The following is a 17,995-nucleotide window of genomic DNA, read 5'->3' on the forward strand; positions in this document are numbered from 1 at the left end:
TGGGGTACTTTCCATAAAATCATCTCTCAATGCAAATCAAACTAGCTATTAGGCTAACTGACATAAAACCATGCCAATCTCTTGGTATGGTGAAGGGTATGTGATGATGTGGGGGTATGGTGAAGGGTATGTGATCATGTGGGGCTATTTTAATTCCAAAGACCAAGGGAACTTTATCAGGATGCATAGTATCCTGGACTATGCATCCTGATAAAGGATAAAGGATTCTATCTGCTTGTCAGATGTCAGTTGGACCGTTGCTGATTGCTAATGAAAAACTCTGTTTCTTTATCTTGAAAGGAATAATTTGCAACAGCACAATTAACACACTTCAGTGTGTGAGTTCAGCAGTGGTGAATATATATGGCTTGATTCTTTTTGTAGGATCCGTACCTCTCCCTGTACTCTTCATACTTTTTACATACACCAGGATACTTATAATAACCTATCGAAGTAGTAGAGAAGTCAGGAGAAAAGCTGCACAGACCTGTTTACCCCACCTGTTGGTTCTAATCAACTTTTCCAGTTTGGGTACATATGATGTACTTCTGGCTCGACTGGAAACAAATGTTCCCAAAACTGTACGTTTAATAATGTCTTTACAAATGATTTTGTATCATCCTCTCTTTAATCCGATCATTTATGGATTGAAAATGAAAGAAATTTATAAACACCTCAAGAGATTGTTCTGTCCAGACAAATTAAACTAAGATTATTGAAAGGTATTTAATTTAATGATTTGTTTTTAATAGACTTAATATACATTTTAAACATAATTAAAAAACATTTTTAGCTTAAACAATTTGATGTCAAATATTTTCACTTTGCATTTTGTGATTACATTTTCAGATAAAAACATACTGAATTTTTAAGTTTGTTTCCGTAGTAAAATAGAACTTTGCTATCAGTATTGAACATTTTATCTATATCATTTTTTTCTGTCTCCTGATAAAGTTCCAAGACATTTAAATCAACAGCTTTAAATGGAAGATTGAATACCTTTGTGAGTTTTCTGTTTAACTTTTGTGTAGTGTCGTAGTAAGTTGGCATTATATTGTATGTAAAGAGTTAGTAGTATAAAATGTTTTTTAGTTTAATTGTGGAAAAATGAAGACATAAAAAATAAACCATATTATTGTTGCTGTCATGTTTTTTGTTATTAGCACTATGTGTAGACTATGCCTCAGGACAAACAAGAAAACAAGCACTGTGAGGTTTCCAACAGCCTTAGTTGGGTAGATCATAGACTGCAGAACTGATTTTGGATTAGAAAATATAACTGAGATTTCTTACGGTGGTGTTGGGGACCAGGGCAACGCCATCCAGAGTAGCTATAACATTAGATAACAGGAAGGAAGTGATTGACCAACTTTAACATGCTATCCATTCTATACCAACATATATGAGTGACTTGAATATGAATCTGTTTGAATAGATATTATTAAAGGCTTCTTCCTTAAAGAAAAAAGTTTTAAGTTATATTTACTCTAAAATGTTTGTCAACATCCCTATGATTAATAGTCAAACTTCCTGGGGTGAAGATTTTGGATCCCAACTGGATGAAGGGATGTGGAAAAGGATCTTGTTGAATGCAAAGAAAATTCCATGTTCTAATAAATCCTATGAGACTCAATATAAGATTATCCACAGACTGCATGTTACCCCTGCTATTCAATGTAAATATGACCGTATGTGTTAGGCTGGGCTGCCTGGATTCAAGCGCAGACACGGAAAAGGTCAGAACAGGTATTGAGGTTTATTGAACAAAAAACAAATGAGTGATGCAGGTGCTGGATATCCCCTGGGGATGAGAGCGGGCAGACAGGTGAGAGGCAGGATCGGGAAAAGAACAAGGCTCAGATAGGCAGACTGGGCTTCCAGGGCGGTAGTGGAAATCTGGACACAAAAACACAAAAAAAGTCAAAACTAGGCTTGCAACAGGTATACAAAAAAAGCAGTCTTTCAAAAACAGTGAGGCTGGCCGCAGCGAGTGTTACCACTTGGGTGAACGGACGATCTGGCAGAGACTGGTTGGAAGGCTGGGGTTTTATAACAGGAGTGGTGATTGCTGGATGTGAATCAGGTGAACAGGAAGCCACAGGTGTCTTGACGAGGAGGGAGAGAGAGCCAGGAGCACCACACCCACTCAGCATATGACAGAAAGCAAAAAAAAAGGGAGAGGGGAGAGGGAAACAGACAGCACCATGACAGTATGTCCTCATCATTATGTGTGAAGTGTAAAAATAGCTGTGGCACTTATAGACATCTAATGTGGTCATGTCCAAAAATCTCAAGTTTCTGGCTATCTGTTCATAACGAGATTCAGAACATTTTTTAGGTTTTTTATTCCACTAAATCCATACCATTTTGTACTGGGACTGGATGCCAGTTGTGATCGTAGGTACAGATACATTCTCCGAGTTGCTTTGTATGCTGCACGCCTCACAATACTACATAAATGGTTAGATGAAGATCCTCCTAATATTACAATGTGGTATGAAAAATGTATGTCCATCTTGCCATTGGAGAGATTATCACATGTACTAAGAAATAAGCTTGATGTTTTTGTAAGGGAATGGTCCCCATTAGAATTATACCTGAAAGAAAAATGGTCTAGAGTAATATGTATAGGGGTAGGAATTTGAATTTGAAAAGTGACTGAATAAGCACATGAAATATTTAATTTTGCACTGCAACTGCTAGTTTTTTTTTACTTTACTCTTTTTATTTTATCTTTCTTTTCTTTATGTGACTGTCTGTTTATGTGTTGTATCAATTGTGATTCCTTGTATTGTCTCACATTAAATAAAATCTGAATAAAAAGAAAAACATCAGGAAAAGTACACATTATGGTACACACCATGACTAACTTTAACATGCATGGGGGATTCCTTGTTAACAAGAATAAACTGAGATCATGAAAACACCAAAGTCAGAAGAACGACTTCCCAACTCAGGAAAGGGCAAGGGCGTAAATCCCAGGGGGGTCGGGGTGGTCAGGACCCCCCCCCCATCTAAGGTTTGTTCCCGCCCCCCCTAGAAATACCATTAAAGCAATGCTGTGTATTGTTAATAACATAATGATGTATACTTAAAATATATGTGTAAGTAGTAAAAGAATACAAACCCCAAAAAATGCTTTTTAAGTTTAGAAACATGAGTTCCACCTCCCTTGCCTCACAGTGGTTTGGTCCACTGCCTGCTGTACGTTAGGATCTGCACTAGACTCACAGTCTCATCAGGTAGTAACAGGAATGTAGTAAGTAGGCGGTTCAATGCTGTTTTATTCACATTAAACATTAGATGAAGTTTTTCTTTTCTCAAAGAGAAATGTTGCTGAGTAATTAATGAATTAGTCATGACAAAAAAGTTCGCTATGTTAGTGTAATATAATGTAACGTTACCTAGCTTGTTTAATAACTTGTTGGATAAAAATGCACCCACTACAACTAACGTTACCACGGCGATAAGCCTAACGTTATGTGTGTGTACTGATATTAGGGTTAATATGGAAGATCTACAGTTGTGTTTTGCTCAATATGAAGTTAAGTGGCTGATCAGTTAAATATATATCCTCTGTCCCAGACGAAACCTAATATTTATGTGGAGGATGCAAGATCATTTTAGAATTATAATATGACCGCGTGGTGAACCTATGAACCTAACTTATATTTAGACATCTGACGTTAAAGATTTGTTGTTGTTGCCCAGATAAAATGACAGAGAAAAGAAAACAGCCATAAGATCCTTTTTCAGTAGCCTACACCAGAACGCCATGAAAGTACAATAAGTCCTCATATCAAGACAATTTGGTAACATCTTTATAAGAATGGGTGCTTATGGAAATACTAAGGTCACTATGTCACAGGCAAAGGAGACAGAAAGAACTGAGGAACAGGGAGACCAGGGACAGTCAGGTGTAGAGTCTCAGGGAGACCAGGGACAGTCAGGTGGAGAGTCTCAGGGAGACCAGGGACAGTCAGGTGGAGAGTCTCAGGGAGACCAGGGACAGTCAGGTGGAGAGTCTCAGGGAGACCAGGGACAGTCAGGTGGAGAGTCTCAGGGAGACCAGGGACAGTCAGGTGGAGAGTCTCAGGAGACCAGGGACAGTCAGGTGGAGAGTCTCAGGGAGACCAGGGACAGTCAGGTGGAGAGTCTCAGGGAGACCAGGGACAGTCAGGTGGAGAGTCTCAGGTAAGTGTGTTGAGCTTAGTTCATATTTTTGGAGGTGTGTGGCTGTCAGGGTTAGCAGATGAGCTTTACTAGTGGCTCACTAATTTACATTATGATCAGCTAATTTAACAAGTGTACAAAAGCATTGTATTTCATTTATGTGGGGACACTTTTTCAAAATAAGTCATCATGTTTTAAGGTATTTTTGTGGCTTGATTGTAAACAACTTAAAAATAAATACATGGTTTTAAAGAAGAATATTTTGGTCAATTTAGTCAGCTTTTTATTGAATCAAGAGAAACACTGAAAAGAAGGATAATGGTACAGTCTCCATGCTACACTAATGATAGTAATAAGGCTTTCCTCTGTGTACACATGTCCTCTACGAGTATAATTGTGGCTGTATTATTTGGGTCCCCTTAAAAATTGCTCTTCAGAAATGTTATGTTTATTGTCCCCCTACTGTTAGATCAGATTTATGCCCATGGGAAAGGGTTCCATCAGAGGTGCATGTGAATGCACCATTGGCCTTGCCAGAGGTCTTTGCTTTAAAACCCAGTTCAGACCAAAGATTCGTGACAAGACAAAACCATATTGGAACATTGCAGTGGTCTGAACTGGCCCGTCTCAGCTCAACTCAAGCCAGCTGATGGTGTCGCTGCAACTCAGCTGATCAAGTCTCCAGAGGCTGGTTTTAGAAAGTAAGGGATGTCAATTGTTTCAACGAGCGCCTGCGAGCACAGTATTTCAATCAGGAGAGTCTTTGTTGCAGATATGCAAAATGTATTTGTACATATGCAAAATATGAAATGTACAGAGTCTTTGGAGATTAGACTCCATCATTATGAAATGATTTTAAAGGGGTAGAAAGACAAAAATTATTGTATTATGTTTAGACACTAGTGGTGGTGTGAGGGAGACCGAAGACCGGACGAGGAGCTGGAGGAGGACCCAGGGAGCTGTGTGTGATGAAGACTGGAGGTGGAAGGGGAGGACGAGGGTTGTGCTCTGTGCCTGAAATGACAACTGAGCAGCAGAGAGAAGACAGGTTTAAAACAGGGATGTCATGCTAGATTGGCTCGTGAAATTCATGGCCGCTTCTGATTGGTTAAAAGAAAAGTGAACGCCTCTAACAGCTGTTTAAGTTTAAGAAGAGAGAGAAAAGTGATACATTTAGAAGTCTTCCTGAAGGAATTTACGCTGTGCTTGATTTCAATCAGGAGGGACATTGTTGCTGATATGCAAAATGTATTTGTACATATGCAAAATATGAAATGTATAGAGTCTTTGGAGATTAGACTCCATTGTTATGAAATGATTTTTAAAGGGGTTGAAAGACAAAAGATATTCCCCCAAAAAGTGACGAGAACTGGTGAAAAGAACATATGTAGTGTAACCCCCCCCCCAAAACAAAAGGCAAAATAAAATCTCAGCAATTGAGGCCAGTATTGGCAATGCTGGCCAAAAATAAAATCCTAACCATTTTTATTACCCTCGGCACAGCGTCCGGGTTTGCTATTCTGGCCAGCAAATGAAAGGCAAAATAAAATATATGTATATAAGATGATAACATGTCATTGAGCAAAATCAACTCATTAGAATGTGAGAGTATAATATCAGTGATATTGCCAAATGCACCACCACTAGTTATATGCATGCTTACCAGAAAATTATGGCTTTAGAGATCTCTGGTTTACCAAGTTGTTGTAGAGACATACATGAGATACCTTGATTTGCCGCAATATTAGCAGCCTCTATCTGAATGTATGACCCGATAATGCTAAGGGGAAATGTTAGCTTTGATGAGAACTAGCGTTAATGATAGCTAACCAAAATTTAGACAAGGAAAACTCCCAGGAGTAAGTAATACAGTGTGAGGAAGCTACTATGAGCCTAAGCAATGAGTAGACAACCTTAGATTTAAAAGAGCAGAAGAGTGCGTCTGCGCACAAATGAAAAGAAGCAGCGCCTCCGCGTTTAGAATGTTAGTGGTTTAGAATGTTAGTGTTAAAAGCAGTACGACTTGGTTGAAGGCCAGACGTCATGAGTTAGCTGCGTTTCAAATGTCAGTGATAACATCACTTTAATAATGCTGCAATAGATGAAGAGTTACCAATAAGAGGTCATTTAACCATGCTGCAAGAAAAGGACAGGTTAAACATGCTGCAAAGAAGAGGACAAGTTGAACGTGGTGAATAATGAGGTCTAGTTGACCATGCTGCAATGACATCATGTAGAACATGCTCATGATGAGGATGTGGAACATGATGAGTGCAGCAAATATGAGAATCCCTGCTGCAAAGATGAAATACTATTAAACGTAATGCAGAGATAAAACCTGTTTGACCTGCTGCAAAAGAAAAGAGTTTGCATTGGCATTTTATTATAACAATTATCGACCACCGATTTCCCCGCTACGATGGATCTACCGCCACCATACTTAGGATAGGGATTCCCCCAAAAACTAAAATTAAGCCAGAGAAAAACAAGTGCACGCGTGTCAAGTATTTATCAAATATAGCACCTTAGTAGTACTCAGGTACCAGCTTACGCTAGCACGTTAAGACAGAAAGCAATCCGCACCTAACAAGCATGCAAAGCAAGTGAATACCAACCACAATCAACAGAAGATGAATTGTGCTAATACAGGCTGAATGTGTCTGGGTAAATACAACAAAATACTCACCTTTGGCGGGCATCGGCAGAATCAAGGTAAAAGTTAAATAAAAATCAGACATAGATACTGCAAGTAAGATCGAAAGTGATGGAGTAAGAGGTCGCTACGACCATGATATAGGTAAGAGGTCACACGACCCAGATGCGCCATGCTGAGGCGGGCGCGCCTATGAGTGAGTCTAGACACGGTTAATGATGCATGACCAGCTGCCGAGGTCAGCCATGACCAAAAATGAATAAACGGCGTAGTGATTAGAAACCCGGGCCCACCACTGGTTCCATGCGACTCTACTGCCGGGATTAGCCAAATATGTGATTTGTGGAACGCACCAATATAATGCACCGTAGGAGGCTTTTTAGCGGAAAATGAACAACACTGCAGTGTTGAGCACAGTGTTGAGTGTTGAGTGAGCGGCAGCCAACGGGGGGTGCATTATGTTGGCAGGATAATTTAAAAGGCAACCGCAACTACATTTTTTGTACAGCCCTATTTTTGATACTGTGGTGGCAGAAATTTTGCCATGGTGGGCCGCCACTACGAAATCAACATAGAGGAAACACTGCCCCATGAATAACGTGACGAGGATGAAGTAGTTAGCAATTCAAATTGTCAATAAGCCGGCAACGATGATGTGTCATTGTATAAAATAAACAAATATTGCGGCTGAGAATGCTGTGCTGTGATAGACCACCTGTAAATACAATGAATATGGCACTACCCGCCAATGAAGTGAGCACAAGGCACGAAACAATAGTATGCAGGCAGCAAATGACGATGAACTATATATAATGTAATGTAAACAGAAGCAGGATAAAAAATGCCTCATGCATGCTGCTTGACGTTGGCAATGAACTATCCCTATCTTGCACTCAGCGCACAACGGACTTTTCCCTCCACAGACGCACGTCGTAAATTAGCAACCTGATCTCACAGAATTCCGTGAAATGAACACGGGCCTTTAACTCAAAATCCGTGGCAGTTTCACGGAATTGCAACAAAATCTGTTAAATTGCCACGGAATAATTCCTTTAAATGAACACGGATCGCCAACGGATCGCCAAATTCCGTGATGGGCCCACGGAAGAATTCCGTGAAATGAACACGGATCGCCGAAAAAGAAACAGGCTTACGTTACACGCGAGAAGAACGGAGCGGTTGGGTTCAGGAAAAGGTCGTGGGTGGGCTTACGGTTCAGTGACATGCGACTAGAACGGAGGGGGCGGTTGGGTTCAGGGAAAGGTCGTGGGTGGGCTTATGGTTCCGTGCCATACGCGGGACATGCTTAAAAAAAAATAAAAAAAAAATAACACAACTCACAAACGCACGCCACACGCGGGACACGAACTCCGCTCTCTTGGGTGAAAGTCCTGTGTTTTACCCATCCACCACCTCAACCAACCTCCTTACGCGGAATTACGGCTTTACATACTGCTCACTACCGTGCTACGTCATCTTCTCATTGACTTTACATTGGTATTGTTTTCCGTGGTGGCCACACGGAATTTTCACACATTCCGTAACACCACCACGGAATGAGCTGTTACCAGTCCGTGCCCATTTTACGGAATTCAGTGAGACCAGGCTGTAAATTAGGGAATGAATTTGCGCTCCTGGGGGCGGTTCAGCGAAAAGAGGAGGCGTGTTCATGCGCAAATGTTCCCTGGTGCTATTTTGCAGTTTCAGAAAACAATTCCGCCACTCACCAGGAAAAAAAAAGTGACGCTAGTCTAAAGTCAGTGGCGCGTTATTCAGATGCTATTTTAGGTGCGCATGCTTGGCCATAATGTAGCATGTGCACAACGCGCATACACTTTGCTTCTCTCATCTACACGGACGCAGCAGCTCCCATTTTTGCAAACCATACATAATTACGGAGGAAAAATTGGATAGGTCAGGAGGCACTTTACAGTAGAGTCCTCAAAAAGTCGCAGCATTCTTTGTGGCTTTTTGTGTTTTACACAACATTTCCATGAATCATGGATGTGTTGATGACATAAATGAGGAAATATTAGAGGACTGAAGGAGCCGTGATGTTGAACTACAGCGGGATTGGACACTCCGGCGGGATCTGGTCTGGGTGTGGCAATGCATGATGCGTTCCTGGTGGAGCGCTGCAGCAATCCTCTCCAGAATTGAGGAAATGCGCCCGAGAGGCCGCAGCAACATCGCCACCCGGTCAAGACAGGCATTTATTACTTTGCTGCATCCTGGACAGCTCCCACTGGCGTGCGCCAGGCAAATCCGCCGTCATAATAGCAATCCGCCATGGAACAAGCGCGCCTGCTCTTAAAGGGAATGTGAGATGACGTTCTGATTGGTTTATTGCACGTTATGCCCAAACCACACCTAGCTACTTCAGACCAACCCATTTTAGATTTGCATCGGGCGCAAGAGTCATTTATCCCGCCGGTATAGTAGCAACAGTGCCCGAGATCCGCCCACAAAGCGTTTCACGTTTGATACTTGCGTTGCAGATCGTTAAAATAGGGCCCTGCGTGTCTTTTCCCTATCGAGAAAATAATCTTTACCTGCCCCAAGTATTAGAGCAGTGATTTAACCCAGAACATGTCACAAGTAAGTGACAACATGCATGGAAGCCACTCCAGCACATATCAACATATAATATAATATAAAACTTAGCATGGTTGAAGAGACTGAAATTTATACCAGTACTGGATAACACAGTATTTGTGCATGATAAAAGAGCTGCTTCCTAGCAAGTCCCCCAAAGCATAGATGGAGTGAACTGCTAGAGCGCTTTAGTACAGAAACAGCAAGAATCATATACCACTGCAAATGCACAGGTGAATTTCAAGACGTCAGCTGAAATGTTTGGGAGAATTCTAAATATAGCAAATGTCAGAAAAGATAGAACCAGCTTGCCTAAAATGCCTCTAAAGAAAATAAATGTGATACATTTATTAAAAGAATAGAATTTACGTTAATAAAACCCAGCGACACAGAAAGCCGCGACTTAAAACCAGAGTTTAGACAGCGCCTGGAACACATTTCACGGCAATCCGATCCACATCAACGGTGGTCGAAACATGAATTACCAAAACACAGCCCGATGAGACAACTAAACTTTGAAAGGGAGGGATGTTCCAGCTGATTTGAACACGGGGGTTCCCCCGCCGTGATGGAACCGACTGAAGGCACGTTCAGCGCTGGCAGCTCGAGTGTCGGGCGGCCAGAGGCCCGAGCCTGCAGGTCAGAGCAGGCCATGCGTCGATTCAGGCAGGCAACATCCTCAGGAACTGCAGTGAGTAACTTGCTGAAAGAAAATAGCGCAGCCAGGTTGCTAACTTTGTACTAACGTGTATTGGCCTGTGCAACAAGCTTGACAGGAATAAGTGTGAGAGAGAGTTTGTCCTCCAAAGAGAGATATCAGATGCTACCACCACAAGACAAGGCCGAGAAAAGGTGAAGTGGACGTGTGCCAGTTGTGCTCTCTGCCTGAAATGAAAACTGAGCAGCAGAGAGAAGACAGGTTTAAAACAGGGATGTCATGCTAGATTGGCTTGTGAAATTCATGGCTGCTTCTGATTGGTCAAAAGAAAAGTGAACGCCTCAAACAGCTGTTCAGTTTTAGAAGAGAGAGAAAAGTGATGAATTTAGAAGTCTTCCTGAAGGAATTCACGCTGTGCTTCATATGGTGATGCTAGCTAGAGAGTGACTTAAGAGAGCCAGCGGCATTAGAACACAGCAGTGAGTTAGAGAAATAAAAACTTTTCTCCATTTTATCACTGGAAATGCAGTTGTAGTTAGCATCTCACTATTACTAACGTTATGCCCATTCATAATAAGATGCAACAAATAATATCCAGCTACATAAAAGCCTAAAAGTTGGAAGTTAAAACAAACGTACGAAGAGTCATTGCTATGAAGATGATACACTGTCTCGTCATGTAGTATTGGTGTAAACTGGCAGGTTTGAGAACATTGCAGACCGGTGCATTGCAAGTAGTTTCAGGTTTCAACTCATCACGTTGAAAATCTTTGATCCGAACAGGGCTTAGGAGTGCAATTCTTAATATGACAGAGTCATGTAATCTGAGCAAACAAAGTTTAACAACACGAGTTCAGGCCTCCAGAGTTTGATCAAGTTGTTTACATGTTAGTAGCTTTCCCTTTGGAGTGGTTAATGAGATCTGTGGAGGTTGAAGCAGTCTGACAAAAAACTCAAACAGGTCACAGATCCAATTCTTTGTTTGCCGGGCCAAACCAGTGCGTATCAAGGTCAGGTACTGATTCCTAAATAAGACAATCTCAGATTATGTGAGACTTCTAGTAATTTACCTGTTTTATTCATTAACATTTTATTTTAGAAAATCGTAATGGAGAGTGAATTAAATGTAACATATATAACTTTTGATGGGCATGTGGAAGTGCACAAATACAGATATCTTTATTTTGTTATCATGTGTACAGCATATATTCTAATAATATGCAGTAATTCCACTATTGTGGGCATCATAGTGATTAACAAAGCCCTCCATGAGCCTATGTACATTTTCATTGCAGCTTTGTTAATCAACTCTGTTCTTTTCAGCACTGCTATCTATCCAAAGCTTTTGATTGACTTTTTATCTGAAAAACAGATCATATCTTATTCAGCCTGTCTCTTTCAATGGTATATATATTACACTCTAGCCATTTCAGAATTCTTCCTGTTGTCAGTCATGTCTTATGACAGATATGTGTCTATATGTAAACCTCTGCAATATCCAACTATCATGAGAAAAACAACTGTTCAAATGTTCCTGATTTTAGCTTGGATTCTGCCTGCTTGTCAGTTTTCAGTTGCACCGTTACTAATTGCAAATAAAAAGCTCTGTTACTTTATTTTAAAAGGAATAATTTGCAACAGCACTATTCAGAAACTTCAATGTGTGAGTTCAACAGTGCTGAATATATACGGCTTGATTGTGTTTGCAAGTGCTGTACCTCTCCCTCTTCTCTTTATACTTTTTACATACACCAGGATACTTATAATAACCTATCGAAGTAGTAGAGAAGTCAGGAGAAAAGCTGCACAGACCTGTTTACCCCACCTGTTGGTTCTAATCAACTTTTCCTGTTTGGGTACATATGATGTACTTCTAGGTCGACTGGAAACAAATGTTTCCAAAACTGTACGTTTAATAATGTTTTTACAAATGATTTTGTATCATCCTCTCTTTAATCCGATCATATATGGATTGAAAATGAAAGAAATTTATAAACACCTCAAGAGATTTTTCCGTCAAGACAAATTAAGCTAATATATTCAAAGATTTACCTGTGTACACTAATTACAATTTAATAATAATGCAAAGATTATTGAAAGGTATTTAATTCAATGATTTAGTTTTAATAGACTTAATATACATTTGAAACATAATTAAAAAGTAGGGGTGTGCAAAAAAATCGATTCACAGAAGAATCTAGATTCTCATTTGCAACGATTCAGAATCGATCTGAAATGTCCAAGAATCGATTTAATAAATAAATAAAATCAGCTGGCTGTTCGCCTCCATTTTTGTAACTAGCCTATACGGGACGTCCGGACGTCACCACGCAGACAGTTTTTGAACGTGAGCGGCAAATCACTAAAACAAAGAGGAAGCAAATATGGATGAGAGGGAGATCCAACCAGCCCATATGTCAATGAACCAGCCCTGTCTTCACTTAAAGCTAAAGTTTGGCGTCATTTCGGTTTTTACCGAATGCCTGGAAGCACTGCGCTGGACATGACACACACAGTGTGCAAGCTTTGCAAAACGAAGACCAAGTACTTCGGCAGCACAACAAATGCGCGGGCTCATGTTACTAGGCATCACCCGGAGCTCAGCGACACGGAGCAGAGTCAGCCGCCAGCTGCAGACCAACGCACACTGCACTGCTTCACGAAACTTCCTGCCAACTCCGAAAGGGGAAAAAAAATAACTCGGTCTATCGCCTGCTTCATCGCCAAAGACCTAAGGCCTTACAGTGTGGTGGAGAACGAGGGGTTCGTCTGCATGTTACAGACAGCGGAGCCGAGGTACGCGATACCGTCCCGCAAGTTTTTCACTGAGACAGCTGTGCCACAGCTTTACAATGAGACTAAAAGAAAGGTCGCCAGTGCCCTAACCGAAACGACCAAAGTGGCACTAACATGTGATGCATGGACATCAAGAGCAACCTTTTGTGACATTCACCGCTCACTACATAACTGATACGTGGGTGCTCGAATCCTGTGTTTTGCAAACTCGTGTGATGCACGAGAGTCATAACTGTTAATTGTAAAATTGTTATTCTTTAAGTTACTGAGTCTGACTGAGAAATATAGATGTTTTTTTGTCTTCACCGGTTGTGTTCTACATGATATTTGTGGTAAACTGCAACCTTCCTGGGAAATGCATCTATTTAACCAGACAATGTTTTTGATAAAAGTCACTTCCCTGAGAATTGAACTTAAAATGTGAAAAAGACACTTTAATGTCTCCGTTTGTCATTCTGTATAGCAAAGCAGATGAGAGTAGATCATGATCGGAAACCCGATTAGAAATCATTATGGATAAAATCAAATCGTTTTGAATCGAAAATCTTTTTGAATCGAAAATCGATTTTGAATCGAATCGTGGCCTCATGAATCGGAATCGAATTGAATCGTGAGATGGTAAAAGATTCCCACCCCTAATAAAAAGCATTGTTAGCTTTAACAATGTGATATGAAATATTTTCACTTTGCATTTTGTGATTACATTTTCAGATAAAAACATACTGAATTTTTAAGTTTGTTTCCATGGTAAAATAGAACTTTGTTACCAGTATTGAAAATTGTATCTATATCATTTATCCTCCTGATAAAGTTCCAAGACATTTAAATCCAGAGCTTTAAATGCGAGAGTGCATACCTTTGTGAGTTTTCTGTTTAACGTTTGTTTAGCGTCTAAGTTGGCAATATATTGTATGTAAAGGGTTAGTAGTATAAAAAGATTTTTAGTTTTATTGTGGAAAAATAAAAACATGAAAAAGAAACCATATTATTTTTGCTGTAATTTTTTTCATTATTATTAGCATTATGTAGACTATGCCTCATGACAAACAAGAACACTAGCACTGCAAGGTTTCTAACAGCCTTAGTTGGGTAGATCATGAACTGCAGAACTGATGTTGGATTTATGGAACTGTTTATATTCTACACCAGCTGCATTTGTGACAAAGATATAAATGCTATATTTATATATAAGTCTTTGTTAGCATTCTGCCTGTACATTTTGGTAATGTGTTTGGATTGTAAGAATGTTCTGAGGATGTTTAGCAATGCAGAGTAGAGAATATTTTAAACCTGCAGTCATGATCAAGGTGCGACCACAATCAAAGACAATCTGCAAGGTGAGAAAGGACAAAGACTTTGGAGAAGAAGCTAAGTTATTAACATGTGTTAATGGGACATGAATGCACACAGATGGAGTAAGAGAGGAGCACAGTGTGTCATAGGAAGTCCCCTTGCAGTCAAAACCTATAGCAGCATAAATAAGGGCTGGTCCAAGGCAAACCTGAGCCAGCACTAACTACTGATACGCTTTATCAAAGAAGAGAATTTACAATAGACCTTTTTCACAGCAGACATGTTGACATGTCATAGTAAGAAAAGCACAGGTGTATTCAAAACCATGAATGATGGCTGCATTCCACTTAGGAGAGGTCCTGGTATTGTTCATGCTGACTCACTGAAATATCTCACTGGGACACTTGATGGAATTGAGACATAGTTAAGGTTATCCATTTCAGCTGTGCTTTTCCTACTATGACAGATCAAAGGTCTGCTGTGAGAAAAGGTCCATTAAATGTGGAGACAGTGTCTGCCTCACGAACCAAATCTGGGAGCAGGTTCCACTGAAGAGGAGCTTGGTAGCTGAAGGCTCTGGCTTGCATAATACTTTTTGAGACTTTAAGAACCAAAAGTAACTCTGCATTCTGGGAGTGAAGTCTTCTAGTAGGGAAATAGTGAGCTCTTTAAGACATGATGGTGACTGACCATTAAGAGCTTTGTCGGTGAGGAAAAAGATTTGAAATTGAATTGTGGATTTTACAGGGAGCCAGCCAACTGGAGAGTCCTACGGGACTTATTGGAGCAACCTGATAATAAGGAATTACAATAGTCCAGCCTCAAACTAACAAATACATGGACTAGTTTTCTGCATCTTTTTGAGACAGGATGAGTCTTTTTGCAATGTTACGCAGGTGAAAAAGGTGTTTGTCAGCTTCAACAATCTGTTTGTTTTAAATAAATGTTGGTAAAATATAGAAATACATTAGCAGAAATGCAATTCATTTTACTTTTATTTTGTCTTTGTGCATAGAGGAAGTGTGTTATTGTTCCTTGAAGATCACTTTTCAACCCCCCTGGCCAACAGTAAAACCATCCATCTGAGGGCATCCCTGTTCATTACAACAAATTATCTTTCAGATATAATAATAATTTAATAATTCATACTTTTATTACAATTAATTACAAATTTGTTTCCCCTGTTGTTAGATCACACTAATATACACAGGCCTTAAATACACACACAGGCTCAGGTCCGATACATGCACAAATGGAGAGATGTCAGAGTGGGGGGGTTGCAACTGCTGGACAGGCATCCTGAGCAGCTGGGGATTCAGTGCCTTGCTCAAGAGCACATTGGCAGTGCCCAGAAGGTGATAGATAGTTAGATAGATAGCTTTTATTTCCATTCAACTGTACATACAGAGTGCACATATGAACTAAATGTAATTCCATTGACTCATAAATACTGTATTTTCACTAAAAAAGTTTAAAAATGAATAAATACAAATGATAAAGAGTGTTATATTTAAAAATGACATTAAAAAGAATAAAAAAGGAGTTTGAAAGCAGCATTAATGTTGTGAACTGGCACCTGTCCAGCTACCAGTCCACACTCCGCACTTTGGTCCATATAGGCATTGGAACCAGCAACACTCCTGTTCCCAACCCAACTCCCCACGCACTGAGCTATTACCCCCCAACTATATGAAGATATGCACTTTGTTATATAACTGTGAAGTCAAATATAGGTCTAATTTGTAAGTATTTTATCAGAGATTTGAAAAGGGCAAAAGGGCAATCAGTGCGAGTACCTCCAATTCACCAGAGAACAATCGAAATAGCACCACTTACAGAATGGTGATGAATATGACATTATTTAGCAGAATACGATGGATATGAGCAAATGGAAGAATCAATGAAAATGTTGTAATTAGCCAAAAACTATGACTATGAAGCAATTATCACAACACAAAGAATAAATAGCAAGTAGTGGATAAGGATGAAAATGACAGCATATTAAAATTCTATTGATATTAACAACTTATCTGAATGAAATGAATATGAGCAATTGTCACAAATCAGCTATTGAACTGTTACTTTGTCCAGTTTATTTTTGCGAGGCGAATAGAATGGGCAGCTACGTGCGGGGTCTGACCATGCTGTATTTGTAAAATGCTTTTAAAAATGAACTAGTTCTGTTATATCTGTTGACCATGCACACAGCCATCTTGGAAATATTGTCATGGAAACACAAATTGACAAACTGTCACATGACCGCTACCAGTATGTTCCATCAGTGTCACTTAGGGGCTTCACGAGTCAAAATCAAGGATAAAGCTGAATGAGGAACTTCTCAGAACATTTAAGCCATGCAGTTGGAGCAGAGAGAGGGAGGTCTATTACCGTCTCTATATTCAATTTCAGGGTACAGGATATTCATTTATTATTGTTAGTTTATTCTGTAAAGTGTAGGTATGTAGAGATCTTTTAAAAGACATGTTATTGTTGAAATAAATAAACCAACACATGTAGTTATGTGTATTTTGTCTGTTTGTCATCTTATGGACAAATTGTAATTTCCCCACTGGGGCTCAAAAAACAGTATAAATTATATTAATTATAAATGAATGTGCAAAAATACTTATTCCAATCTTTCGAAACTGTTATTTAGAAGGAGCATTCACATGTCTTTTGGCCAGTTTTGACAGCTATGTGTTTGTTGGATTGATCAGATGAGATGAAAAATGTGAAGAGCCTTCTGTGTGCGCTCACAGTCATTTGTTTTGCTCACTACCGTTTTCAAGCTGAAAGCCAATCCGATGGATTGCCGGTTCAGCGGTGGCTGACGCCAATGTTGAATCAGCCAAAAGAAAGCCCACGAAAGCCGACGCATGGCGACAGTCCGGACACACCGCACAAACTAAGGTGGGCGGCTGCTCACCGTTGGACCAACGTTGACAGACGGACGACGGTCGCCTGGGTGTGTCAGGGCCTTAGGGCTGTTGATTTGAAATGTTGACACGTTCACTTTATGAACATTGTGTTATGACCCCGTTGATGGATTCGGGATCAACAACAAGACAATCAAGAAATTGTGACAGAGTCAATGTAAAAGTGAAAATTATGGTGTTTATTCATAACAAGGAAATAGGTCAGAAAAGGGTGGTGGAAGATGGGACCTAGAGTGCCAAACAAATGAAATGTATCCAACAAAACTAGGCCAAGCTCACTTCTAGCTCTTTAAACAAAACAAGTTTAAACAAAATACCTAGCCTGCTTCTCTAAAAAGGTGCTTAATACAACATTACACGGGTGGCAACAACCACTAAATCTGGTGTATATGTACAAAGTTCAACTGCATGTAAAATGTATAGGGTACCCCAACTTACCTACGGTCCTCAACGCTGTGGAGATAGGTCTGCCAACATGAGAATAGGTCCGGATCGGGACCTGTGTTGCACAATGACAATGAATGAACCTTAAACCATATGCAGTTTAAATTAGTTTAATGTAAAAACAATTACATAATTGATATATAAATATAGTTTGAATCAGAAATACTTAAAAATCTACAATACTTTTTGTATTAAAACAAATTAAATTGCTTTGCTTGTAAATGTCTCCTCGCACCCTTTTATTAAAGAAATAGACATAAATTGAAACATTTTCATTGTGCCCCTAAAATTCTTCATGTGCTCTTAAATGGTTTTACTAAGGACCACACATGTTCCTTGAGAAAGAAACCTACCGTTAAGCATGTACATTGTAAATTAAGTTTGTGTTGATGTTAAATTGAGCCTATACTTTCTGTCGTAATTACCAAACAAACATTTTATCTCTGT

At 39.8% G+C, this 17,995-nt stretch overlaps 1 protein-coding gene across 1 annotated transcript; it reads left to right on the forward strand.

Annotated features, from left to right (window-relative positions):
- Positions 1–11,187: 11,187 nt before the first annotated feature.
- On the forward strand, positions 11,188–12,114 carry LOC120569431 (olfactory receptor 6N2-like). The gene has a single exon (XM_039817299.1). The coding sequence runs from the start codon at positions 11,188–11,190 to the stop codon at positions 12,112–12,114; it is 927 nt and encodes a 308-aa protein (XP_039673233.1).
- Positions 12,115–17,995: the final 5,881 nt, after the last annotated feature.

The sequence above is a fragment of the Perca fluviatilis genome, chromosome 12, assembly GCF_010015445.1.
Source record: "Perca fluviatilis chromosome 12, GENO_Pfluv_1.0, whole genome shotgun sequence".
Classification (NCBI taxonomy): domain Eukaryota; kingdom Metazoa; phylum Chordata; class Actinopteri; order Perciformes; family Percidae; genus Perca; species Perca fluviatilis.